Source organism: Pteropus vampyrus, unplaced genomic scaffold (genome assembly GCF_000151845.1).
Source record: "Pteropus vampyrus isolate Shadow unplaced genomic scaffold, Pvam_2.0 Scaffold461, whole genome shotgun sequence".
NCBI classification, from domain to species: domain Eukaryota; kingdom Metazoa; phylum Chordata; class Mammalia; order Chiroptera; family Pteropodidae; genus Pteropus; species Pteropus vampyrus.
In genome coordinates, this window is record NW_011889242.1 from 1,031,401 (window position 1) to 1,057,955 (window position 26,555).

A 26,555-nucleotide genomic window follows, 5' to 3' on the forward strand; every position below is an offset into this window, starting at 1 on the left:
TATCTTCAGGAGAGAAAATGCCTTTCATCAACTCTATTAGAGATTCTCAGACCTTCTATGGATATGCCTGCTCCATGCCTCTTGTGGCAGAATTCTTCAGCTTATGTGCCTTCTTTTGGTCATGCAGCTTCAAGCTGTGTTCTTATAACTTCCCTTTTGCTTTCCCAAGGGAAGTCTTTCTCAAGCCTGCAGATTTGGGCTGGCTTTCTGTACTATTTACTAGCCATTTGCAAAAGCTCGTTCTTGCTGTTGTTGAGAGCAGCACAGGGAGTCAGCCCCTGGGTGGCATATGTGTGCGGGTGACATATAGAGCACTGGGGGTGCCCATGGGCCAGCTGGGGGCTCACAGGAGAGGTGTCACCAGTGGCTTTTGGGAAGCTTCCCAGTAGAGCACCTGATGCCATTCCTAGGATCCACATCCCCTCGACACTCTCAGTTCCAAGCCTAGACTGCTATTTTCTCAGCTACTTCCATGGGAGAAATCAAAGGTCAAGAATGGCTTCTTTGGCATTGAGCTGTGCTGCCTTGGGGAAAGGGTGATGTGAGTAAACTGTTCCTCTTACGCTCTCCAATGTGTCCAATCTCACTTTTTTTTTTTTTTTTTTTTTTTTTGGCTTCAGTGAGTTGCTGAAACTTCTTTGTTGGACTTTTAGACTTCTTCAAAGGCTCTCTCATTTGTGGGTAAATTGTCTAATTTAGTTTTCCTCCAGGGCTCCCAGATGCTGGCCCAGAGGGGCTGGAGCCACTTAACAGGGCACTTTATAGTCCACAGTTGGATCCAAGGTCTGTATGCCTATGGGTGAGTGAGATGACTCCTGGTCCCTTAGTGTAGTTGCTAGTGTCTGAACCAAAGACAAACTCAGGGGTACGGAGTTATTTCTGTAGTCAAGACCACATCTGCAAGTCAGCTACCTCTGTGTATGCCTGTCTTCTCGAAATGACCCTCCTGTTCTTGGACCACTGGGGTTTCACGATCTCTTACTTGGGTTGCACAGCTCCCACATAGGCTCTTTTGTTTGTGGATAGATGCCAGATTATTGTAGTTGAGGTGGGGGATACATGTGAAGGACATCTTGTTGGGCCATCTTGCTGATGTCACCCCTGTATCAATTGATTTTTGAATGTTGAAGTAGCCTTGCATATCTGGAATAAATTCCCATTGGTCATGGTGTACAATTCTCTTTGCACCTTATTGGATTCAATTTGCCAATATCTTGTTGAAGAATTTTGCATTATGTTTATGAGGGATATAAGTGTATAATTTTCTTTTCTCATAATGTCTTCCAATGAATTTGGTAACAGATAGGCCTCATAAATGAGTCGGGAAGTTTTCCATCTTCTGGAAGTGATTGTATAGAATTGGAATAACTTCTTCCTTAAATATTTGGTGTAATATTAATCAGTAAAACCATATGTGTTTGGTGATTTCTGTTTTAGAAGATTATATTAATTATTGACTCAATTTCTTGTAAGATATAGGTCTGTTGACATTATCTAATTCTCCTTGCGTGAGTTTTGGCAGATTGTGTCTTTCGAGGAATCAGTCCATTTCATCTAAGATAGCAATTTTGTATGTGTAGAGTTCATAATTGTCTTAGTCTTGTTTGGACTACTATAACAAAAATACCATAGACTAGGGGGCTTTAAAAAACAATTATTTCTCACGGTTCTAGAGGCTGGAAGTCTAGGATCAAGAGTCTGGCAGATTTAGTGTCTGGCAAGAACCCACTTCCAGGTTTGTAGACAGCTGTCTTCTGTCTGCGTGCTCACGTGGAGGAAGAGGGAAGTGAGCTCCTTGGTGTCCTTTTTATGAAGGCACTAACCCCATTCATGAGGGCTTCACCCTCAGACGTAATCACCCCCCCAAAGGCGCCACCTCCAAATGCAGTCACATTGGTGATTAGATTGCAACATGAATTTTCAGAGGAAACAAACTTTCTATAGCAATAATATTTCATTATTATCATTTTTATGTCTTTATGATCAGTAGTGATGGTCTCTCTTCCCTTTCAATATTAGTAACTTGTGTCTTCTTTCTTTTTGTCTTGGTTAACCTTGGAGGTTTTTCAATTTATTAATCTTTTCAAGGAACCAGCTTTGGGTTTCTTTAACTTCCTATATTAAACTTCTTGTTTTCAATTTCATAGATTTCTGTTCTTATTTTTATTATTTCTTCTGCTTACTTTGGATTTAATTTGCTCTTCTTTTTCTAATTTCCTAAGGTGGAAGCTTAGGTTATTGATTTTATATCTTTCTTTTCTTCTAATATATGTATTCAATACTATAAATTTTCTATAAGAATCACTTTCACCGAATGCCACAAATTTAGAAATTTATATTTTTATTTTATTTTATTCAAAATATTAAAAAATTTATCTTAAGAGTTCTTTTTTGACCCAGGTGTTATTTAGAAATGTGTATTTACTCTCCACATATTTGGTGATATTCCAGCTTCCCTTCTGTTACTGACTTCTAGTTCAATTTCATTGTGGTTGAAGAGCATCGTTGGTATGATTTCTATTGTTTTTATTTGTTAAGGTATGTTTTGTAGCTCATACATGGTCTATCTTAGTGAATGTGCCACATGAGCTTCAGAAGAATGCATATTCTGCTGTTGTTGAATGAAGTATTCTAGAAATGTCAATTAGATCCAGTTCATTGGTGCTGTTCGGTTCAACTGTTTATTTACTGACTTTCTGCCTGCTAGATCTGTCAGTTACTGTTGGGGGGGTGTTGCATTCTTCAACTATAATAGTGGATTTACTTGTCTCTCCTGGTCATTCTATCATTTCTTGCCTGATGGATGTTGACACAATATGTTGTGAGCTGCAAAAACATTAAGGATTCTTATGTCTTGGTGAATTGGCCTTTTTATCATTATGTAAGGCTGCCTCTTTATCCCTCTGCTGTGAAATCAGCTTTGTCTGAAATTAATGTAGGTACTCTAGGCTTCCTGTGATTAGTGTTTGCATCTTTATATTAAAGTGAGTTTCTTGTAAATACATATAATTGTGTCTTATTTTTTTCTCCCACTCTAATAGTCTGTATTTTAATTGTATATAAGTCCATTCACATTTAAAGTGATTATAGATATAGTTGGATTAATATTTACCATATTTGTAACTGTTTTCATTGCCCTTGTTCTTTTCTTCTGTTTTATCTCCTACTTATTTATTGCTTTTTCTGGTTTGAATTGAACATTTATATGATTTTATCTCCTTTATTAGCATATCAATATACTTCTGTTTCAGAAAACTTTGTTAGTGTTTTCCCTAGAATTTTCAATATACACTTTTATTAAGTCCACCTTTAAATAAAACAATACAACTGCAGGAATAGTGCAGGTATCTTATAACAGAGTATTCAAAATCTCTTCTCTCATTCTTTATGACTGTTATACATTTTACTTATTAATAAGCTATAATCTTCCAATATATTGTTGCTGTTGTGTCAAACAAACTGTTATCTTTTAGATCAATTTAGAATTAGAAAAAATATTTTTGTCTATGGCCATGCCACCCTGAGCGTGCCTGATCTCACCTGATCTCGGAAGCTAAGCAAGGTCGAGCTTGGTTAGTACTTGGATGGGAGACCACCTAAGAATACCAGGTGCTGTAGGTATAAAAAAAAAATTATTTATTTACATAGATATGAGTTTCTGACATATCATTTTCCTTCTCTCTGAAAAACTTTTTAAACCTTTCTTCTAAGATATGTCTACTAGCAGCAAATTTGTTTAGGTTTTGTTTGTCTAAGGTCTAGTTCCCCACTTTAGAATAATAATTTCTCTGTATATAGAATTTTAGGTTGGTGGGTTTTTCATTCAATACTTTGGATATTTCAGTCCATTCTCTTCTCGTGTGCATGGTTCCTGAAGAGAAGGCTGATATAATTCTTATATCTGAGGTCAAGCTTTTTATTTCTCTAAACATAATGTTCTTTTTTCGACTCTGGCTATTTTTAAGAATTTCCTTTATTGCTGGTTCCCAGCAATTGGACTTTGTGTAATTGGGATTGGTAAGGATATCCTTGAGTCTATAATGCTCAGTATTCTTTGATATTATACATTTCATCAGATTCAGGAAATGTTGGTCATTATTTCTTTAAATATTTTTTATTTCCCCTGCCCTTCTCCTTCTGGAACTCCAGTTCTCAGTATGTTAGATCACTTGGTATTGTTCCACAGATCATTAAGGCTCTGTACATATTTTTCCCAGTCTTTTTCTCTTTTTGCTTCGTTTTATATAGTTGCTGTTTTTGTGTCTTCAAACTTACTGGTCTTATGTGTCTAATCTGATATAAATGACATATAGTGAAATTTTAATTTCAGAGATTATATTTTTTATCTCCAAAAATTCCATTTGGTTTTTGGAATGTCTTTTACTTCTCTTATTATTTTAATTTTTCCTTTTAAATCTTTAAGCATATTGAGTGCATTTATACTAACTGTTTTAATGTCATTGTTTTCTAATTCCATCATCTCTGGCACATTTGCTTCTGTATCTATTCCCTGATTTTTCTTTTGATTATGGATCCCATAGTCCTACTTCTGAACCCATATAGTAAATTCTGATTGTATTCTGGATGTTGTTAATTTTACATTACTGAGAGCTGAATTTCAAAAGTGTTGGGTTTATCTTGTCAAACTATTAAGTTACTTGATATTCTATTGTGTTCCTGAGGATTGTTTATAAGCTTTTTAGGATAGCTCCAGAAGAGTCTTTATTCTCGGGCTAATTTGCCCTCATTACTACAGTGTGACCCTTTTGGGGTCTCTACTGAATGCCTGTGTAGTCAGTGAAGTGTCCAAGTGTCTCCATTCTGGCCAGTGAGATCTGGGATGATTCCTGGCCTAACACAAGATGTAGGAACTGTGTGGCTCACAGTTGCCCTGGTAATTGTTCATTCTGAGAAGTTTCTCTTTGGTCACATTGGGTTCCCTTGTGCATGTACATGTTTCTGAGACTCCTTCTCTGCAGACCCCCGCTCTCTGCAGTACTCTACTCCACAAATTCTAGCCACCTCAGCTTCACTGAAGTCTGATCTTTATCTTTAGAACTCAGTGAGATCACTAGACTGTGCTTTGGTTCTTTTTCTCTGCATCATGGTCCAGAATTTGCCTTTAGCGAGATGCTCTGGCCACCACAGGATTCTTCTTGTTTGTTTTCCATTGTCCCTCCTATACTTTGTCCATTTTTCTGGTTGTTTGTGCCAACATGGTAATTCAGACTTTCTTATCCCCCCTTGACTGGACAATAGCTACTTTACAGCCCTTGTCTGCTAATACCATCATCTTTGTCATTTTTGCATCTATTTATATTGACTGATTTTTTTCCTGTCTGTGGGTCACATTTTCCTGCATCTTTATATATCTGGTATTTTATAGTTGGATGCTAGACATTGCGAATTTTACTTTGTTGAATTTATTCTGGCAGGCTGTTAAATTACTTGCAGGTCAACTGTTGCCTAATTGCTAAGCCACTCTATTCTTCGGGAATGCCCTGTGTGCCCCTTAAGGATGAGATGCTAGGAAGAAAAAGAAGGATATGATATTTCTTTGTATAATATTATAGCTTACATATTCCTTATTTTTAGACAGACCCCCAACTCTGTAAGACCCACAGAGTATTTTGCTCTCTGGGTTTGGTATAGTATAAATAAAACCTTTCTTTATTTTCCAGTCAATTATGGGACTGACCTCTCTGGGATATGGAGTGTATGTTTCTAAAACATTGAGAGGCTTATTCTTTATGGAAGATGACACATTTACTTTCAGCAAATTGGGAAAGCTATATTATTTTCAGTGCCTAATAAGATATTCACAAACTTTCAAAAAAATTACCTGCAGTTCAATTGATACTTCCAAGATTGTTTTTAAGTTTTGTTAGGGCAGATGTAAAGTAGTCTTTTCTGTAGGACTCGTGTAGCCCCACCACTAAGGTATGACTCTTCTGGGATCTCTCTTAATGCCTGGTCCAGGCTGTTCACGTTTAGGGCTTTTCACGTTGGCGCATCCAGACACTGATGTCTCCCCAGCTGTGTATGAGATGTGAGATCTAGTCTACTTTATTTTTATTTTAATTTTTTAATTGTTTTATTTTTATATTTCAAATTAATTAATCAATTGATTAATTTTTTTAATTGAAGAAATGATTTAAATTTTCTCCCCATCTACCTCCACACTTGCCCTTCCCCTCTATCCTCTGATAACCACTAATCCATTGTCCTTGTCCATGAGTCTCTGTTCGTTTGTCTTATTCATTTGTTGCTTTTAGGTTTATATCCCACATATAAGTGATACCATGTGATTTTCTACTTTTTCTCTTTGGCTTATTTCACCTAGTATGATCATTTCGAGGTCCATCCATGTTATCACAAATGGCAGTATTTCGTCTCTTCTTATGGTTGAGTAATATTACATTGTATATATGTACCACAGCTTCTTTAGCCAATCATCTATCGTAGGACACTTCGGTTGCTTCCATGTCCTGGCGACTGTGAATAATGCTGCTATGAACATCGGTGTGCAAATATCTTTTAGGATATGAGTTTTCAAGTCTTTGGGATAAATACCTAGAAGAGGGATTGCTGGATCATATGGTAGAACAATTCTTAGTTTTTTGAGGAACCTCCATACTGCTTTCCATAGTGGCTGTACCAATTTGCAGTTTCATCAGCAAAGTAATGAGGGTTCCTATTTCTCAGCATCCTCTCCATCATTTGTTATTACTTGTCCTGTTGATTATAGCTATTCTAACAGGCGTAAAATGCTATCTCATTGTGGTTTTGATTTGTATTTCCCTAATAGCTAGCGATGTTGAACATCTTTTCATATATTTGTTGGCCATTTGTACGTCCTCTAGGGAGAAGTGTCTGTTCAGGTCCTCTGCCCATTTTTCGATTGGATTGTTGTGGGGTTTTTTTGTTGTTATTATTGAGTTGTATGAGTTCTTTGTATATTTTGGATATTAAGCCCTTGTCAGAGGTGTTGCTTGCAAATATATTTTTCCATTTGGATAGTTGTCTTTTTACCTCGTTGACGATTTCTTTTGCTGAGCAGAAGCTTTTTAGTTTAATGTGGTCCCATTTATTTATTTTAGCTTTTACTTCCCTTGCCTTTGAGGGTCAAATTCATAAAATCCTCTGTAAGGCCAAGGTCCTTCAATTTCATTCCTGTGATTTTTCTATGCATTTTATTTTTTCAGGTCTTATATTCAGGTCTTTAATCCATTTTGAGTTAATTTTGGTGCGTGGTTATAGATAACAGTCTAGTTTCATTCTTTTGCAGGTGGCTTTCCAGTTTTCCCAGCACCATTGATTGAAGAGGCTTTCCTTTTCTCCACTGTATGTTTTTGGCTTCTATGTCGAAAATTATTTTCCCATATAAATATGAGTTTAATTCTGGACTCTCTATTCTGTTCCACTGGTCCTTCTGTCTGTTGTTCTGTCAATACCATGCTGTTTTGATTACTGTCGCTTTGTAGTATAATTTGAAGTCGGACAAAGTGATACCTCTAGCCTCGTTCTTTTTTCTCACGATGGCTTTGGCAATTCGGGGTCTTTTGTGCTTCCATACAAATCTGATGATTTTTTGTTCTATTTCTTTAAAAAATGCTAATGGGATTTTTATGGGGATTGCATTAAATCTGTATAATGCTTTAGGTAATATGATCATTTTAACTATTCTTCCATTCCAAGAACACAGAATCTCTTTCCATTTCTTTGTATCCTCTTCAATTTCTTTTAACAGAGTCTTATAGTTTTCATTATATTAGGTACTTCACATGTTTCATTAGATTTATTCCTAGGTATTTTATTCTTTTTGTTGCAATTGCAAAAGGAATTATTTTTTCCACTTCTTTTTCTGACACTTCATTATTAGAGCATAAGAACACTATGGATTTTTGAACATTGATTTTGTATCCAGAAACTTTACTATATTTGTTTATTGTTTCTAATAGTGTCCTTGTGGAGTCTTTAGGGTTTTCTATATAGAGAATCATGTCATCCGCAAATAGTGACTGTTTGACTTCTTCATTTCCTATTTAGATGCCTTTTATATCTTTCTCTTGCCTGACTGCACTCGCTAGGACCTCCAATGTTATATTGAATAACAGTGGCGAGAGTGGACAGTCTTACTTTGTTCCTGATCTTAGAGGGAAGGTTTTTAGTTTTTCACCATTAACTATAATGTTGGCTGAGAGTTTGTCATATATGGCCTTTATTATATTAAGGTATTTTACTTCTATACTGATTTTGTTAAGTGTTTTGATCATAAATGGGTGCTGTATCTTATCGAAGGCTTTTTCTGTATCTATTGATATGATCATATGATTCTTGTGTTTTAATTTGTTTATGTAGTGTATCACATTAATCAATTTGCGTATGTCAAAGCATTCCTGTGCCTCTGGGATGAAGCCCACTTTATCGTGGTATATGATCTTTTTAATATGTTGCTGTATTCGGTTCGCTAGTATCTTCTTTAGGATTTTTACATCTGTGTTCATGAGAGATATTGGTCTGTAGTTTTCTTTTTTTGTGTTATCTTTACCAGGTTTTGGTATCAGGGTAATAGTGGCCTCATAAAATGAGTTGGGAAGTATCACCTCCTCTTCGACGTTTTGGAAGAGTTTGAGGAGAATAGATATCAAATCTTCTTTGAATGTTTGGTAGACTTCACTGGTGAAGCCATCTGGTCCTGGACTTTTACTTTTTGGTAGGTTTTTGATGATTATTTCAATTTCCATACTGCTGATCGGTCTATTTAGATTTTCCAGTTCTTCTTGATTGTTGTACTGGTCCATTTCGTCTAGGTTATTAAATTTGGTGTTATATACTTTTTCATAGTATTCTTGTACGATCCTTGGTATTTCTTCAGTGTCTGTCGTCATTTCTCCTCTTTCATCCTTGATTTTGTCTATTTGTATCCTTTCTCTTCTTTTGTTAATGTGTCTAGCTAGGGGTTTGTCAATTTTATTAACCTTCTCAAAGAACCAGCTCTTTGTTGCCTTCATTTTTTTCTATCTTTTGTTTTGTTTTCAATTTTATTTATTCTTCCTCAATTTCGATGATTTCTTTCCTTCTGCTGACTTTAGGCTTCATTTGTTCTTCCTTTTCTAGTTTTTTAAGGTGAAGCGTTAGGTTGTTTATTTGGGCTCGTTCTTGTTTTTGGAGATAGGCCTGTAATGATATGAACTTTCCTCTTATGACCGTTTTTGCCGTGTCTCAAAAGTTTTGATATGTTGTACTATCATTATCATTTGTTTCTATGTATCTTCTGATCTCTCTTTTTATTTCTTCTCTGACCCAGTTATTCTTCAGTAGCATGTTGTTTGATCTCCATGTATTTGTGGTTCTTCCTGATTTCTTCCTGCAGTTGATCTCTAGTTTCAAAGCATTACGATCAGAGAATATGGTTGGTATGATTTCAACCCTCTTATATTTGTTGAGGCTATTCTATTCGTTGTGGTCGATTCTTGAGAATGTTCCATGTGCACTAGAGAAGAATGTATAAGCAGCTGTTTTGGGATGGAAGGCTCTGTAAATGTTAATTATGTTCAGTTGGTCTAATGTGTCATTTAAGGATGTTATTTCCTTATTGATTTTCTGTTTGGATGATCTGTCCATATCCAACTGTGGAGTATTTAGGTCCCCTACTGCGATAGTGTTTTGGTCTTTTTCTCCCTTTAGTTCTGTTAGTAATTGCTTTAGATATTTTGGGGCTTTCTGATTGGGTGCATAGATATTAATAAGTGTTATGTCTTCTTGGTGCATGATTCCCTTTATCATTATGAAGTGTCCCTCAGTATCTTTCTTTACCTTTTTTTATTTTGAAGTCTATTTCATCTGATATTAGTACCGCTACTCCCGCTTTTCTCTGAATGCCATTTGCTTGAAATACCATTTTCCACTCTTTCACTCTGAGTTTATATTTGTCTTTGGAGCTGAGATGTGTCTCCTGGAGACAACATATGGTTGGGTTTTGTTTTTTGATCTATTCTGCAACTCTGTGCCTTTTTCTTGGTAAGTTCAGTCCATTTACATTTAGGATGCTTACTGAAATATGAGGTCTTCTTATAGCCATTTTATCTTTTGCTTTCTGGTAGCTCGTTGTTTCCATTGCTTCCTTGTCCTTGTGTTTTTGTTTTCTTTATTTTGGTTGGCTCTTGTGGGTTTTCCTGCTGGTCTTTCTTGTTTTATGTTATATACAATGGTTCTGAATCTTTGGTATGTGGTTACCATTATGAATATATAAAGGATAGTTATATATATATAGTCGTCCCTTTTCTTCTGCGTGTGCCTTATCTCCATTCCCCTTTGCGAATTTGGATCTTTGCATTCCTTCCTTTTCAGTCATTGTTATCTCAATTTGTTCCTATGTATGCTGAACATTCGTTACTATCTTGCTATAACAATTCTCTTATTATTATGTAATAATCCTCTGTTCTTAGTAAGGGTTGCATTCCTCTGCTTCTATTTGCCTGATAGTCACTTTATTCCTAATTATGTATTTTTTTGTGTTATTTTGTTTTAGATGAACTGACCCCTTTCAGTATTTCCTGTAGTGCAGGCCTCGTAGTGGAGAATTCTCTCAGTTTTTGTATGTCTGCAAAGGTCTTTATTTCTCCTTCATATCTAACAGAGTGCTTAGCTAGATACATTATTCTAGGCTGATAGTTTCTTTCACTTAATATTTTGAATATTTGATTCTATTCTTTTCCGGCTTGTAAGGTTAGCGCTGAGAAGTCTGAGGATAATCTAAAGGGTTTACCTTTAAAAGTTACCGTTTTTTTCTCCCTGGCTACCTTGAGAATTCTGTCTTTGTTGTTGATTTTTGATAGTTTTAATACAATGTATCTTGGTGAAGGCCTTTTTGTGTTGAGATAATTGGGTGTTCTGTTGACTTCTTGAAACCAAGCTCCAGCTCATTCCTTAGAAATGGTAAATTCTCATCAACTATTTGTCTGAAAATACTTTCTAATCCCTGTTCCTGTCCCTCACCTTCAATAATGCCCTTTATTCTTATGTTTCCTCTCCTGATGGTATAAGCTAGTTCTTGTATTTCTCTTTCGTTACTTTTCATTCTTCGGTTTCTCTCTTCTTCCTTCTGATTTATTTCTAGATTTCTGTCTTTGATATCACTGATCCTTTTTTCCATTTGGTCGACTCTATTTCCCAAGCTTGCTATTTCATTTTTCAACTCTTGCAGTGTGTTCTTCATCTCCATAAGTTCTATTTGGTTCTTTTTGAAGGTTTCAATCTCCTTGCCCTACTCATCTACTTGTTTTTTCAATTCCTAAAATTGTTGATTTGAGTTGTTTTGTATCTCATTGAATTTTTTTCAGAAGTACCATCATGAATTCTCTGTCATATAAGTCGCATATTTCTATGTCTGTAAGCTTATTTTCTGGAGATTTTTCTCTTTCTTCCTGAGATGCCTTGTTGCCTTCGTTGTTCATGGTATTTAATGGACTATTTCTCCACCTGGGCTTTAATAGGAGTGTATTCTGCTGTTTTTCCAGAAAAAAAGATTTATTATATAAAGGTCTTTCTTTAGCCTGTTGAAAAGAAGGCACTTTTCTTTTGGTTTCCAGTAGGTGGCGTCTAAGCCTCTTGGATCCCTGCTTTATATAAAGTCTTAATAACACTTTTTAAATTTCCTTGTAGATATTTAATCATGCTCGCTACCCTCAGTTTCAGTTCCTATCAGTGTCAGTGATAGTCTTGGCAGCGTTTGTTCAGATTCCTATGGCGCTCTGCAGTGATCGGTCTCAGAGGGTATGGGAGGAGGCGCCCTCTGGGTTGGAGGCTGAGGGCTGCAGCTCAGCCTTGTTTTTGCAACCACAGCCGGCAGAAATCAGCTGTTGTTCCTCTGCTGATTTCTACCCTGGTGACTGGGACCTGCAGCCAGCTGGCCACGGGGAGCTCACAGCTATCATAGGCAGGAATGTTCAGGGAACTCCCACACAAACTCGCCACTCCTTCTCCCCTCCCCCTCCTCCTACAAGGTGCATAGGTAGCTGCAAGAGGCAGCTTCTTTATTTCTCCCAGTCCACCACTCGACACCCAGGATTCTGACCTGTGGTAGCTCTTATGCACATATCCCAAGCTCAGACATGCTGTTGTGCAGTTTGGGTGTTTTTTGTTGAGTTTTAGATGTTCTGCTTATTGTTTCAAGGGGAGAGATCTGGGGATGTCTCTCTCTCTGCCATGTTTCCGGTCCTTCTTGTTTTATGTTATATACAATGGTTCTGAATCTATGGTGTGTGGTTGTCATTACAAATATATAAAGGATAGTTATCTATATTCAGTCTTTCCTTTTCTTCTGTGCATGCTTTATCTTCATTCCACTTTGCAAATTTGGATATTCGAATCGCCCCTTTTTGTCATTGCTGTCTCAATTTGTCCCTATGTATGCTGAATGTTCATTACTATCTTGCTATATCAAATCTCTTCTTATTTTTAAGCTTATAATGCCCTGTTCCTAGTAAGAGTTGCACTCCTCTGCTTCTCTTTCCTGCTAGTCACCTTACTCCTAATATTTTTTTTTTTTTGTCATTTCATTTTATGTGAGCTGACCTCTTTCAGTATTTCCTGTTTTGAGGCCTCATAGTGGAGAATTCACTCAATTTTTGTATGTCTGCAAAGGTCTTTATTTCTCTTTTATATCTGAAGGAGAATTTAGCTGGATACATTATTCTTGGCTGGTAGTTCCTTTCATTTAATAGTTTGAATATTTGATTCCACTCATTTCTGGCTTGTAAGGTTTGTGCCGAGAAGTCTGACAATAATCTAATGGGTTTTCCTTTATAGGTTACCGTCTTCTTTTCCCTGGCTGCACTGAGAATTCTGTCTTTGTCTTTGATTTTTTATAGTTTTAATATAATGTGTCTTGGTGAAGGCTTTTTTGGATTGAGATAATTGGGTGTTCTGTTGACTTCTTGAATTCCAAGCTCCAGCTCATTCTTTAGATTTGAGAAATTCTCAACTATTTGTCTGAAAATGCTTTCTAGTCCCTGCTCCTTTTCCTTGCCTTCAATAATGCCTATTATTCTTATATTTCCTCTCCTGATGGTATAAGCTAGTTCTTGTATTTCTCTTTCATTATTTTTCATTCTTCGGTTTCTCTCTTCTTCCTTCTGATTTATTTCTAGATTTCTGTCTTCAATATCACTGATCCTTTCCTCTATTTGGTCGACTCTATTTCCCAAGCTTGCTATTTCATTTTTCAACTCTTGCAGTGTGTTCTTCATCTCCAGAAGGTCTATTCTGTTCTTTTCGAGGGTTTCAATTTCCTTGCTAAAGAACTTATTCTGCTGATCTAGTTGATTTTTCAATTACTTAAATTGTTGATATGATTAGTTTTGGATCTCACTGAGTTTTTACAGAAGTACCATCCTGAATTCTCTGTCATATAAGTTGCATATTTCTATGTCTGAAAGCTTATTTTCTGGAGATGTTTCTCTTTCTTCCTAAGATGCCTTGTCACCTTGGTTGTTCATGGTATTTAATGGACTATTTCTCCACCTGAGCATTAATGGAAGTGTATTCTGATTGTTTTTTCCAGAAAGTAGATTTATTATATAATGGTCTCTAGCCTGTTGCAAAGAAAGCACTTTTCTTTTGGTTTCCAGTAGGTGGCATCTAAGCCTCTTGGATTTCTGCTTTATATAAAGTCTTAATGTCTTTTTTTTTTCTTATAGATGTTTAATCATGCTTGCTACCCCAAGTCTCTTTTCCTATCAGTGTTTGCGACAGTTTGGGTAGTGTTTGCTCAGATTCCCCTGGGGCTCCACGGTGATCGATCTCGGAGGGTATGGGGGGAGGAGCCCTCTGGGTTGGGGGATGGGGACTGTGATTCAGCCCTGGTTTTGCAAACGCTTTTCATAAAAATCAACTGTTGTATCTCTGCCATTCTCACTTTTCTACCATCCCCATTTCTCTGCCTTCTGTCCTGATGACTGGGTACTGCCACCAGCCGCGTATGGCTCACAGCATTCCCAGGCAGGGCTATTCAGGGACTCGCCACACCTTCTCCCCTCCCTCTCCTCCTGCAGGTAGTTCCCGCAGCTGTGAGAGGCAGCTTTTTTATTTCACCCAGTCCACCGCCCAACACCTGGGCTTCTAACCTGTGGTAGCTCTCATGTGTAGATCCAATGCTCGGGCGTGCTGGTGTGCAGTTTGGATGTTTTTTGTTGAGTTTTAGATGTTTAGCTTATTGTTGTTTCAAGGGAAGTGATCCGAGGACGTCTCTCATTCTGCCATGTTTTTGACGTCACTCGAGAGATCTAGTCTATTTTAGAGCTCTCTGGTGGTTCCTTCGCAGGCTTCTGAAGTTGCCCTCTATATGTTCAAGGCTCAGTATTCAGTCAGACGTCTAGGCAGATTTCTGGATATCTTTTTATGTAGATCCCTTGTTTCCAGAACTCTACACTGCACATTTCAGATACTTGTTTCTGTCTCCTCAACTCAACAAAACAACTATTCTCTGGTAAAAGTTTCCTTCCTTGGACCAGAAATTGGAAAGTGACTTCAGAGAGAAACCTGGATGTTCATGGGGGTCATCGTATTTGTTTTCCTTCTCTCAGAGACTGCAGTCCTGTGCTGCCTGTTGTCCAATGGCTAGAAGCAATGCTTTCATCTCTCTCAAGCGTTCTCTCGCTCGCTCTCTCTCTCTCTCATTAAAAATAAGTTCATTCCCAGTTATCTTTCATGGCTGGAAACAGAAATATTATGTATTTTTTAAAAATCCTTTCAGCTATTTGTGTCTAATAAAAATCAGGTAGCTTGATTTTTTTAAAAATCAATCTGACAACATCTTTCCATTAACTGATAAGATTAATCCATTTCTTTGAATTTGTTTGAATTCCTGGTATGTTTAGGTTTACAATTATTGATTTATTTTGTACTTTCTACTTGTCATGATTCTGTTTTGTTTCTTTTTTTTTCCTTTTATCCATCGTTTATGTGTTTGTTTTCTTTACATACTTCCTACCCTTACTGCTCATTGATTTGGAAGTTATACATTCTCGATCTATTCTTTTAGCAGCAAAAATTATAATATGCATATTTAACAAAGTCTATTGTTAGTATCTCCAGCCCTCCTCCTAAACAATATATAGTCCTATGAATATTGGAATATTGAGTACAACACCCTGCTTACCAGTGCATGTGTGCTCTCTCTTATTCTCTCATACACACTCACACACCAACCTTTTATGATATTGTTGTTACTATTTTAGTTCCACTTTGTTTTTTCATAACCTTAAGAATAAGTCATTTATTTCTATTGTTCTTATTCTTTCAGTCAATGCTTATTCATATCCATCCATAAATTTTCCAAACTCTTCATTCATCGTTGCTTCTTACATTCTATTTATTCCTTCTAAGTTCAATTTCCTTTCTTCAAAACTTTCTTTGATCTGTGAGTTAATTTTCTGTTTGTCTGAACATGGCTTTATTTTATTTTCACTTTTTTAATGGTGACATTGATGAACAAAATTCAATAAGTTTCAAATGTACAATTCAACAGTAAGTCATATATATTGCATTGAATGTTCACCATATTCTCATTCTTGTGTATTAGTTTAGCTGAATATAGAATTGTAGGTGGAGAGGTATTTTCCCTTGATAAGTTTAAAAATAATTGTCATTTTTGATGAGAAGTGTTTTCGTTCTAATCGTGATTCCTTATAAGACTGTCTTTCATCATTGGTTTCTTTTACAGTCTTTTCTTTTTCTTTGTAGTTTCAAAGAAACTTTGTCTTGTTATGGATTTATTTGGTTGGGGGGGAGGCCTTTGGTTTTGCTGTACTTTTTAAGTCAGAGTATTCATGCTTTTATTTAGCCTGGAAATTCTCAGATGTTATTTCTTTGAATGTTACTTTTTCTTTCTTTCCACAAGTTCTGTTTGATTCTCCTTCATATCTGCCTGTTTTTTCGAAATCTTATTCTTCTCAAATGTTATTTAATGTCTTTAAAACTTTTAAGCATATTTTCCATGCCTTATAAAATATTTTTTTCAGTGATCTGAAGTTCTAAAAGTCTGATTCTGCTATGTGTTATGTTACTCTGAGTCTCACTCATGGTGGATTGTGCCCTGTGTTTGATGGTAAGCTCCTCTTGAGCAGGACTTTTTCCCCCTATGGAATCCTCTATGACCAGGAAGATGGATTTGCTTCTACATAGGGACTCTGGGTTACCATTGGCATGGGATAAACTTTATGTTAAAGTTTAGAATTTGGGATGGATAGTGTAAAGTCAGACTCTAAAATCGAGTGAAATTAGACCTAAGGATTCAATTTCTTACAGAAGATATATTTTTTCCCTAACCAGAGACTAGATCAAGATAAAATTTTGGTTGTATCTCTGTGAGATTGAGTGAATTTTTTCCCCTGGAGCCTCCTTTTAGAGGTCCCAGATTATGTGGAGGTCTCAGTTCCAACTCTCCATTTGTCCAAAAGTATCATTTCCTATCCTTGCTCGAACGTTAAAATGTAAGCCATTCAGTGTTACTGGCTCTTTTTACCCCCAGCTCTTAGCTTCAGGCCTGTTCATTTGCTGCCTGTTCCAGCTTTGTTTTCTCTTTGTTTTTGGCATGTGATAATTTTTCTTTCTTCCTCAAAAGTTCGTCTATGAATTGCAAAAATAATGTTTTGTTCTAGTTTATCTTAACCTTTAAGAGAAGGGTTTCCTTTTCATCAACTGTCTTACTAGAACCTGAAACATCCAGATCTTTTCAAAACACAGAACTGATTGTATCACCTCCTTCTTTAAGACTTTTCAATGGATCAGGACCTGAATTGTAACCCAGCTGAGTAGGCTCTCTGTCCTGTAAGTTTGTGCACCTTTTCAGCTGTATCTCTTCTCACTTTTTCCTAGGGTCTCTGAGCTCCAGCTGTTTCAGCCTTCTAACTGTTCTTGGAGCTCATCTTTCCCCTCTCTCCACACACTCCCTGCAGCACCTTTTCACTTAGCATTCCCGACTTGAAAGCTGCCCTCCATAACACACATGCTATATCTACTCACCTTTCAGATCCCACCCAGCTCAAATGTCATTTATTGAGGAAAGCCATTCCTGACTTTTCTGTCTCTCTCAGTCTAGGTCATTTTCCTTTGTTATACAGTGTTTTTTTTTTTTTTTCTAGAAATATTTCCTTAATATGAATTTATTATTCATCTGTCCAATTATGTGATTGATACATAACTCCCCATAGTCTGGAAGTTTTATGAGAGCAGAGATCATTTTGCTTACCCTCGAATATGCATTTCGACACATTGATTGGAACATGGACTATACTCAATAAATATGGATGGATGGATGAATGGATGGATGGGGGATAGATAGAGAGTTATTTGAAGAATGAGTGAGAAATAGAGTGAGCGAGGAAGAAAGGGAAGGAGAAAGGTAAGAATGAATTTGGCCAAATAATTTATTCCAGAAGGAATTTTTGGTGCTTTATGCTTATAAAAGCAGAAAAATGTCTTTATTTGCTTCTCTGTTCTATTGGCTTCACGTAATAGTAAACACTTCTCTGTATGTGGCAGTGCACTTACAGAAGACATTGTTTTGTTTTTTTTTCTGGAAAAAGGGGGGATGTATGGAATTATCTTGAATGTTTGAAATCTCATATAACTTGAATCTCATATTACCATTTTTAAAACATGCCCTGATTTCTCATAATGGGGATGTATTCTTAATTTATGCTTACCCAGTCTTTCCCTCAGGTGTTAGTAAGTACTAGAGAGTTATCAGCCCTCATTTTATGATACTATAATCGATATCAACATGCCACTCAAGAATTGGCTATTGTGAATTAAACAGGGAGTGGCTAATGTTTTGTTTGCCACTTTGTTGTTAAAGACAACAATAATATTTACATCATAGAATAATTGAAACTGTGGTAAATATAGACAGAACTATAGACCAAACATGTGTATCTCAATGAGCTTTGGGGCTGAGATTTTAAGTGGAAAAAGTTGTTTTCTAAGTACATTAAAAAGAACCATCAGTTGACCACCTTACTCATAGATTTTATGTACAGAAATTTGAAACCCAAATTTATCTTTACCAGAGTGTTTTGTGCATGCTGTTACCACTTATATCATCTAAAGGTATGTGTAATATAAGTGTACTGTCATTAAAAGATTTTGCCCCATTTTGTTTTCCATTTTGTACACTTTATATATGTGTGTGTGTGTATATATATATATATATATATGTATATATATATATAATATAATGTATATATATATAAAATATATATGTATATATAAAATATCTATATATATAATTTGACTCAAGCAAAGAACTTCTTAATCAACACTTGGTTGCTAAATATACATAATTATTTTGTTTTTGCAGCACTTAAATGCGGAAAGGTCTTACAAGTCCCAGATTTCTACTTTACATAAATCTCTTGTAAAGATGGAAGAGGAGCTTCAGAAGGTTCAATTTGAAAAAGTGTCTGCTCTTGCAGACTTGTCTTCCACAAGGGAACTTTGTATTAAACTTGATTCAAGCAAAGAACTTCTTAATCGGCAGTTGGTTGCTAAAGATCAAGAAATAGAAATGGTAATACATTTTAAAATGGTTCTTTTCATATTTTTATTAAAATTGCTACGAATTTAGAAAAATAAACTCTTTTTTATAAAATATTACATCAAGCCATATCTTTGATCTTTAGATCTTATTTTTAAAGTCCAAAAGATTAATTTGACAGCTGTGTTCCAATAATTCAAGACTATAACAAATTCTTTCGTTGAGTATGTAATTTACATTACTTTAGCCAGAAGAATTATAAAACACTTTGACATACCAATCAGCAAATAACCACAAAGTTGAGGTTTATCCAGCTAAATTATAACTTGAAGGATACTCTTCTAAGCTTAATTTATTTCCTAATTGGTTTCTTTTAAACTGTAATTCAGTTGATTGTACCTACAGTGTGCCTTACATTGTGCTTGCCACTGTGAGTATAATGCTCAAAAGATATAGACCCCTGCCCTCAAGGGCAGTATTGGCATACAAATAATTTGGGATGAAAGTTATACTAATAAGCAATACTCAGGATTTTAGGGAGGGAATTCCTATTAGGTGCAGAAGGAATGAGGCTTTCTCGTTCAAAGGGAACAACAACATAGGAAGTGTATGAAGGTATAAATGAACTCTTGAGTGAATAGTAAGTAGTTTGCAATGGCCAGCATAGCATTCATGGGTGAAAGTGGCTGGAGATGCAGCTGGAAATATAGATGGAGCCCAGACCCTACAGAGGAATGCATTACAATTTGCATAGTGTAATTGAAATATCAACATTGTGGTCATATTTATATTTATATTACTACCAAATCTTATTGAAATTTTAATTTTGTTAGTCTACTGTTTTTTAGGAGGATATGTTGCACTTGAGAATCATGTGTCTAGCTGGTTTCTGTAAAAATCCACTGTTACTATTTAATTAGTGAAGTTGTATATGCCAAAATTGTCAGATTTTTTCTTAAATCATTTTTATTTCAGCAAGAACCTTTTAATGATGTAAGCAACTCATGAATATTCATTGTAAAAATTCAAATGATGTGTTCTTAATTTTTTTCTTTAAAAACAATTTTTACTTGGTGTTTTCAAATTTGAAAAGCAATACTTATTTAATAATTGAAACACTTGTTATTTTTAGGGTTTTGGGCTTTTTTGATAAAAGCTATCCTAATGGGTGTGAAGTGGTCAGGCTAATTCTTATTGTATTTTAAAATACTCCTGACATAAATTTTTTTGCCTTGAAATTAGTTATTTTTGTATATGTGTTTATTCCTAAAATGATCTATAATTGTTGCCCTTTTATAGTCTTATCTACTTTCCTCCTATCCCTAACTCCTCTTTTTCCTCTGACAACCACTAATCTGTTCTCCATTTCTATAATTCTGTCACTTCAAGAATGTTATATAAATAGGATCATACCGTATGTAACCTTTTGGGCTTTGGCTTTTCCACTCAGCATAATTCTCTGGAGATTCATTCAGGTTGCATGTATTAGTACTTCATTCTTTTTTATTTCTGAGTAATATTCCATGCTGTTGGTGTAACACAGTTTGTTTAAGCAGTTACCCATTGAAAGATATCTGGATTAGTTCTAGTTTTGGGATCTTACAAATTAAGCTATTGTTAATATTTGTGTACAGGTTTTCTTGTGAATATAAATCTTCATTTCTCTGTAAATGCCCAGGAATGCAATTTTTGGATTATATAGTAGTTACATGATTAGTTGTTTAGGGAACTGTTTTCCCAAGTGTCTGTGCCATTTTGCATTCCCACCAACAATGTATGAGCAATCCAGTTTTTCCACTTCCTTGTCAGCATTTGGTGTTATTTTATTTTAGCCATTCTGATATGCGTGCAGTGCTATATCATCATCTAGTCGCATTTTACTAATGACTAATGAAGATGAATATCTTTTTTGTGTGCTTATTTGTCATCTATATATATCCTTGAGTGAAATGTCTCTTTATGTCTTTTGTCTATCTTCTCATTGGATTCTTTGTTTTTTTAATGTTGAGTATTGAGAGTTCTTTATATATTCTAGATACTAGTCCTTTTTCAAATATGTGGTTTGCAAATATTTTCTCCCACTATTTAGTTTGTGTTGTCATCCTCTAAGGTCTTTCTCAGAGCAAAAGTTTTAAATTTTGATGAAGTGCAATATATCAATTTTCCTTTAATGTACTTTTGGTTTTAAGTCTAAAAATTCTTTGCATAGCTCTAGATCCCAAAGATTTTTGTTAGGTTTTATTCTAAAAATTGTATAGTTTTATGTTCCACATTTAATTCCATGATCTATTTTAGGTTAATTTCTGTATAAGGTGTGAGGTTTAGGTCAAGGTTCCTTTATTGCCTGTGGGTGTCCAATTGCTCTAGTATCGTTTATTGAAAAAGCTACCTCTCCTCCATTGAACTGATTTTGTGAAATCAACCTTTGTGAAAAATTGGTTGAATATATTTGAGTAGGTCTGTTTCTTGGTTTTCTACTCTTTAACATTGATTCTGTGTGTCTCTCTCCACCAATACCAACACAGTCTTGATTACCATAGCTAATAATAAATCTTTAAATCAGATAGACAGATTCCATCCACTTTCTTCTATTTTTTCAAAATTGTCTTAGCTATTCTAGCCTCTTTGCTTTTCCATATATGTTTTAGAATAATCTGTCTATTTCTTCAAAAAATCTTAGATTACATTAAACCTGTTTATCATTTTGGGAAGAACTGACATCTTTACTATGTTAAGGCTTCCAATCCATGAACACAGTATGGCTTATTTAGATCTTCTTTAATTTATTTTATTAGCTCTGTGTAGTTTTCACCATATAATTTCTATACATATTTTGTTAGAAGTATACCTACAAAATACAAAGTATTCTTTTTTTGAGCTACTATAAATGGTATTCTAGTTTTAATTTTGCTATCAGTGTGTTCATTGCCAGTATATAGAAATGTAATTGATTTTTTAAATTAAAATTATTGGAGTGACATTGGTTAATAAAATCAAATAGATTTCAGGTGTACAATTCAGCAATGCCATATGTATATTGCATTGTATGATCACCGCTCAAAATTAAATTTCCTGCTGCCACCAAATATTTGACCCCTTTTACCTCTACTTACCACTCCCCTTCCCTCCTTCCCTCTGGTAACTATTAATCCACTGTCCATGTCCATGAGTCTCTGTTTGTCATGTTTGTTTGTTACTTTTAGTTTTATATCCCACATGTGAGTGAAATCATAGGATTCTCAACTTTTTCTGACTTATTTCACTTAGCATGATAATCTCAAGATCCATCCATGTTGTCACAAATGACAGTATTTCATCTTTTTTTTATGGCTGAGTAATGTTCTATTGTATATATGTACCACATCTTCTTTATCCAGTCATCTATCAATGGATACTTCGGTAGTTTCCATGTCTTGGCCACTTTGAACAATGCTGCTATGAACATTGGGGTGCATATCTTGAAGTGTAATTGATTTTTGAACATTTATCTTATATCCTGTGACCTTGCCAAACTCACTTATTAGTTGTAGTAATTCTTCTGCTGATTCCTTGTAATTTTCTATGTGGACAATTATGTTATCTGAAAATAAGGACAGTTTTATTTTTTCCTTTCCTGTCTTATGCCTTTTCCTGCTTTTTTGCACTGGTTAGTACTCTAGTGCTATGTTGAATAAAAGTGGTCAAATTAAACATATACTTGCAATCTTAGGAGAAAGGCACTTAGTCTTTCACCATTAAGAATACCATTATCTGTAGAATTTTGTAGATGCTTTTTATCAAGTTAAAGAAGTTTCCCTCCATTCCTATATTTCTGAGAGTTTTTGTTATGAATGAGTGTTGTCGAATGTTTGTCAAATGCTCTTTCTGTATCAGTTAATATGGTCATATGATTTTTCTTCTTTAGCCTGTTGATATGATAGATGACATTGATTGACTTTTTTATTATCATACTAGCCTTGCATCCATGGAATCACTCAGATAATTTCAAATGAGAATATAGAGGTTAAAGGCAAAAGATCTATATCTCCACCTTCATAAAAATTATTTAAAGCACTAGAATAAGGAATTTTAGAACCTTTTAGTCTTAACTTTCTTTGCTTTTCTTTTTCTTAAAAATATATTTATTAAGATATAATTCATATACCGTACAGTTTACCCAGATCTTAGTTTTCTATCTTCCAAATAAATGTAGTATGTATGTCTGTTATCTAACTCTTTTCAAGAGGAATGTTAAGAACATGAATTCTAAATATCCTTCCTTAATGCTCTTTAATTACTACTTAGATATTAAATTACCAAAACCAGGCATGAAAGAGGAGACATCACTACCATCCTTATAGAAACTAAAAGGATTATAAAAGAATATTATTAGTTTGCAACTAACTGTCAAAAATTAGATAACTCAGGTGAAAATCAGTAAATTTCTGGAAATATACAAAGTACTGAAACTGATTTAAGGAAAAATAGAAAATCTAAATATATCTACAGCAAGAGATTGAGTTAATGATTTTGAAACTTCCATAAATAGAACATTTCAGTTATGAATTCTTCCAAATGATTAAAGATGAATTAATATAAACTTTTCACAAACTCTTTTACAAAAAATAAAAGAATACTTTCCAGTTAATTATATGAAGCTGATTTTACGCTGATGCCAAAACCAAAGACATCATAAGAAAAGAAAACTGTAGGTTAATATCCCTTATGAATTTAGATGAAAAATTCTTCAGAAAATACTAGAAAACTAAATCCAATGACATATAAAATGAATTTTATACCATGATCAAGTGGATTTGTCCCAGAAACACAAAGTTGGTTTAATATCTGCAAATCAATTAATGAAATACATCATATCCATAGAATAAAGAACAAATAACAATGATCATCTCAATAGATGCAGAAAAAGCATTTGACAAAAGCCAACACCATTTCATGATTTAAAAAAAGTATAAACTAGGATTAGAAGAGAACTTACTGAACCTGATAAAGAGCATCTACAAAACTCAACCTGATAAAGAGCATCATCATACTTAATGAAGAGAGACTGAATGCTTTCCTTCTTTCTTGTCAATAATAATATAAAAATGGCCTCCTAATCTCTTCTATTTAACATTATACTGGAGATTCTAGCCTGGGAAATTAGAGAAGGAAAAGAAATTAAAGGCATCAGATTTGTAAAGGAGTAAAACTATCTCTATTCACAGATGGCATCATCTTGGATATAGAAAATCCTAAGGAATCTACTAAAAAGTTAAAATTAATATATGAGTTTATCCAGGTTACAGGATACAAGATCAATGTAGAATATTCAATTATATTTCTATATTACAAATCCATCCAAATCATCTAAAAATGAAAATAAAACAATTCTATTAAATGGAATTACACAAAAAAGGAGAGCATTAAGAGAAGATAAAATACTTAGAAATAAATTTAACAAAAGAAGCACAAAACTTGCACTTTACAAAACATATTCAAAAGAAATTAAAGAAGAACTAAATAAATGGAAAGATGTCCCATAGTCATGGATCAGAGGACAGCATTGTTAGAATGGCAATATTACCCCAAATTGGCTTCTTTGTAGAAATTGACAAGATAATATAATATAGAAGTGCAAGTGACTCACAATAGTCAAAACAATCTTGAAAAAGAACAAAGTCAGAAGAAAAACACTTTCCAATTTCAAAACTGGTTACAAAACTACAGTAATCAAGATAGTATTGCACTAGCTTAAGGAAAAATATATATGTCAATGGAACAGAATTGAGAGTCCAGAAATAAACTCTTATATTTGTGGCCAAAAGCTTTTTTAAAAATTTGTGCCAATATGATATAATGGGAAAAGAATAGTCTTTTCAACAAATGGTACAGGGACAACTGAACATCCACGTGGAAAAAAAATGAAGTTGGATTTTTATCACATACCATATGCAGAAATTAACTTAAAATTATTATAGGCCTATATGTAAGAGCTAAAATTAAAAAACTCTCCAGAAGAAAGCATGCAAGTAAATTTTTGTAATCTTGGGTTAGGCGATGCTTTCTTAGATGTACATCAAAAGCACAAGCAACGAAAAAGAACAAATAGATAAAAAGGACTTCATTAAAATAAAAAAACTTTTGTGCTGCAAATGATTTCATCAATAAAGTAAAAAAGACAATTCACAGAATGGAAAAAAAAATTTGCAAATCATCTGTTAAGAGATTTGTATCCAGAATATATAAAGAACTCTCACAACTTAGTAATAACCCAACTAAAAAAGGGCAAAGGGTCTCAGTAGACATTTCTCTATAGAATACACATAAATGGTCAATAAGCACATGAAAAGATACTCAACGTCATGAGCAATCAGAAAAATACAAATCAAAACTTAACCATTTCACAAGTACTAGAATAGCTCTAAAAAAAAAAAAAAAACCCAGTAACAAGCATTGACAAAGATATAGAGAATTCGGAACCCTCATATGTTGCTGGTGAGATGTAAAATAGGCCACTTTGGAAAACATTTTGACAGTTCTTCAAAATATTAAAAATAGGGTTACCATAAAGGCCAGAAATTTGAAGAGGAATAAAAACAAAGGTCCATGCGAAAAACTCATCCACAAATGTTCCTAGCATTTCTTATAATAGCCAGAAAGTATAAATAGCTCAAATGTTCCTACATCTATGCAAGGGAATGTTATTTGGCAATAAAAGTAACGAAGTACTGATACCTGCTAAAACATGGATGGCTTTGAAAACATTATGCTAAGTGAAGGAAGCCAGTCACAGAAGACCACATATACATTGTATTTAATTTATGTGACTTGTCCAGATAAGGCAAAGCATAGAGACAAGAAAGTAGGTTAGGGATACTTAGGGCTGGTGCTGGGTTGGCAGCAGGTATGGAGGATGTACAGAGTGGCTGTTAATGAATTCTGGGTTTCATTTTGAGATGATGAAAAATTCCAACACTAGATGGCGAGATTGTGATATAGATAGCACAAAGCTTTTAATATGCTAAAAAAAATTAATTGTACCTTTTAAATGGGTGAGTTTTATGGCATGTGAATTCTATTACAATAAAGCTGTTACCAAAAAAAGCGATGCTCCATTTGGTACTCCTCCCAGCAGAGTATATGAAATAGTCATTGCTCTTTTTAATATTAATCAATACACACTAAGAACTTTACCAATTTGATAAACTGAAACAATGATTCAACTGAAAGAGATTTTGGACCTTTAGCAATGTCTGGAGATATTTTTGATTGCTACGACTGGAGTAAGGGATGCTGCTGGGCTCGAGTGAGTAAGAGGCCAGGGATGTTGCTAAACATCCTGTAAAGCATAGGACAGCTCCCTATGCCAAGAAATTATCCAACCCAAAAGCTCAGTATCGTCATGGTTAAGAAACACTGGACTAGAAATAGCATCTTGTTTTAATTTATATTTCTTTGACTATTCATAAGGGTAAATTTTTTTCCATATGTTTACTAATTAGTTTGTAAATTTTCTGTTCATATAATTAGTTCGTATTTCTCAACAATTTTATGAGTTCCTTATATTAGTATGATATTAACTATTTTATTTGCTGAGTTTATTTTCTTCCAGTTGTTCTCTTGTAAATTCTGTTTATATTGATATCAATGTTTTTATATGATCAGACATCATTTTTTAATTGTATCTAGTCTAGAAAGTTCTTCCTCAACTGTCTACTCCTTCCCCAATAATTTCATTTTTTATTAAATTCTTTTTTCTTAGAGTTTTATCTTTTCACATTTAACTTTTTAAATGCATATGTAATTTGTTATAATGTGTATTATGAGATAAGGAATCATTTTTTTCTAAATAGTAACGTCTGGTTTCCCTCCTTTTGAAGAAACATTTGGCTTACAGAGCATATTCCAGGCTCAAGGTTACCTTAAAAAAAAAAAAAAAACGAAGCTTTCCAAGGTTTTGTGCAAGAGAGGGCATGTGTAACAACCTCTTGTCTTCCTTGACTGTGGAGTGCAATGACATCCATAGGTAGCTGAG

The 26,555-nt window shown here is 34.6% G+C and overlaps 1 protein-coding gene and 1 pseudogene across 9 annotated transcripts in view; both read left to right on the forward strand.

The window, feature by feature from the left end:
- Nucleotides 1-26,555, forward strand: part of TSGA10 (testis specific 10) — a 99,496-nt gene that overhangs the window by 67,212 nt on the left and 5,729 nt on the right. For 7 of the 9 annotated variants that reach the window (XM_011381957.2, XM_023524318.1, XM_023524321.1 and 4 more), the window contains one exon: nucleotides 18,365-18,574. The exons of the other annotated variants lie outside the window; for them this stretch is intronic. In XM_011381957.2, coding sequence (XP_011380259.1) covers nucleotides 18,365-18,574 — 210 coding nt within the window. The remainder of the gene's footprint in view (nucleotides 1-18,364; nucleotides 18,575-26,555) is intronic. 9 annotated transcript variants of the gene reach the window in all.
- LOC111732448 lies at nucleotides 3,503-3,621 on the forward strand (annotated as a pseudogene).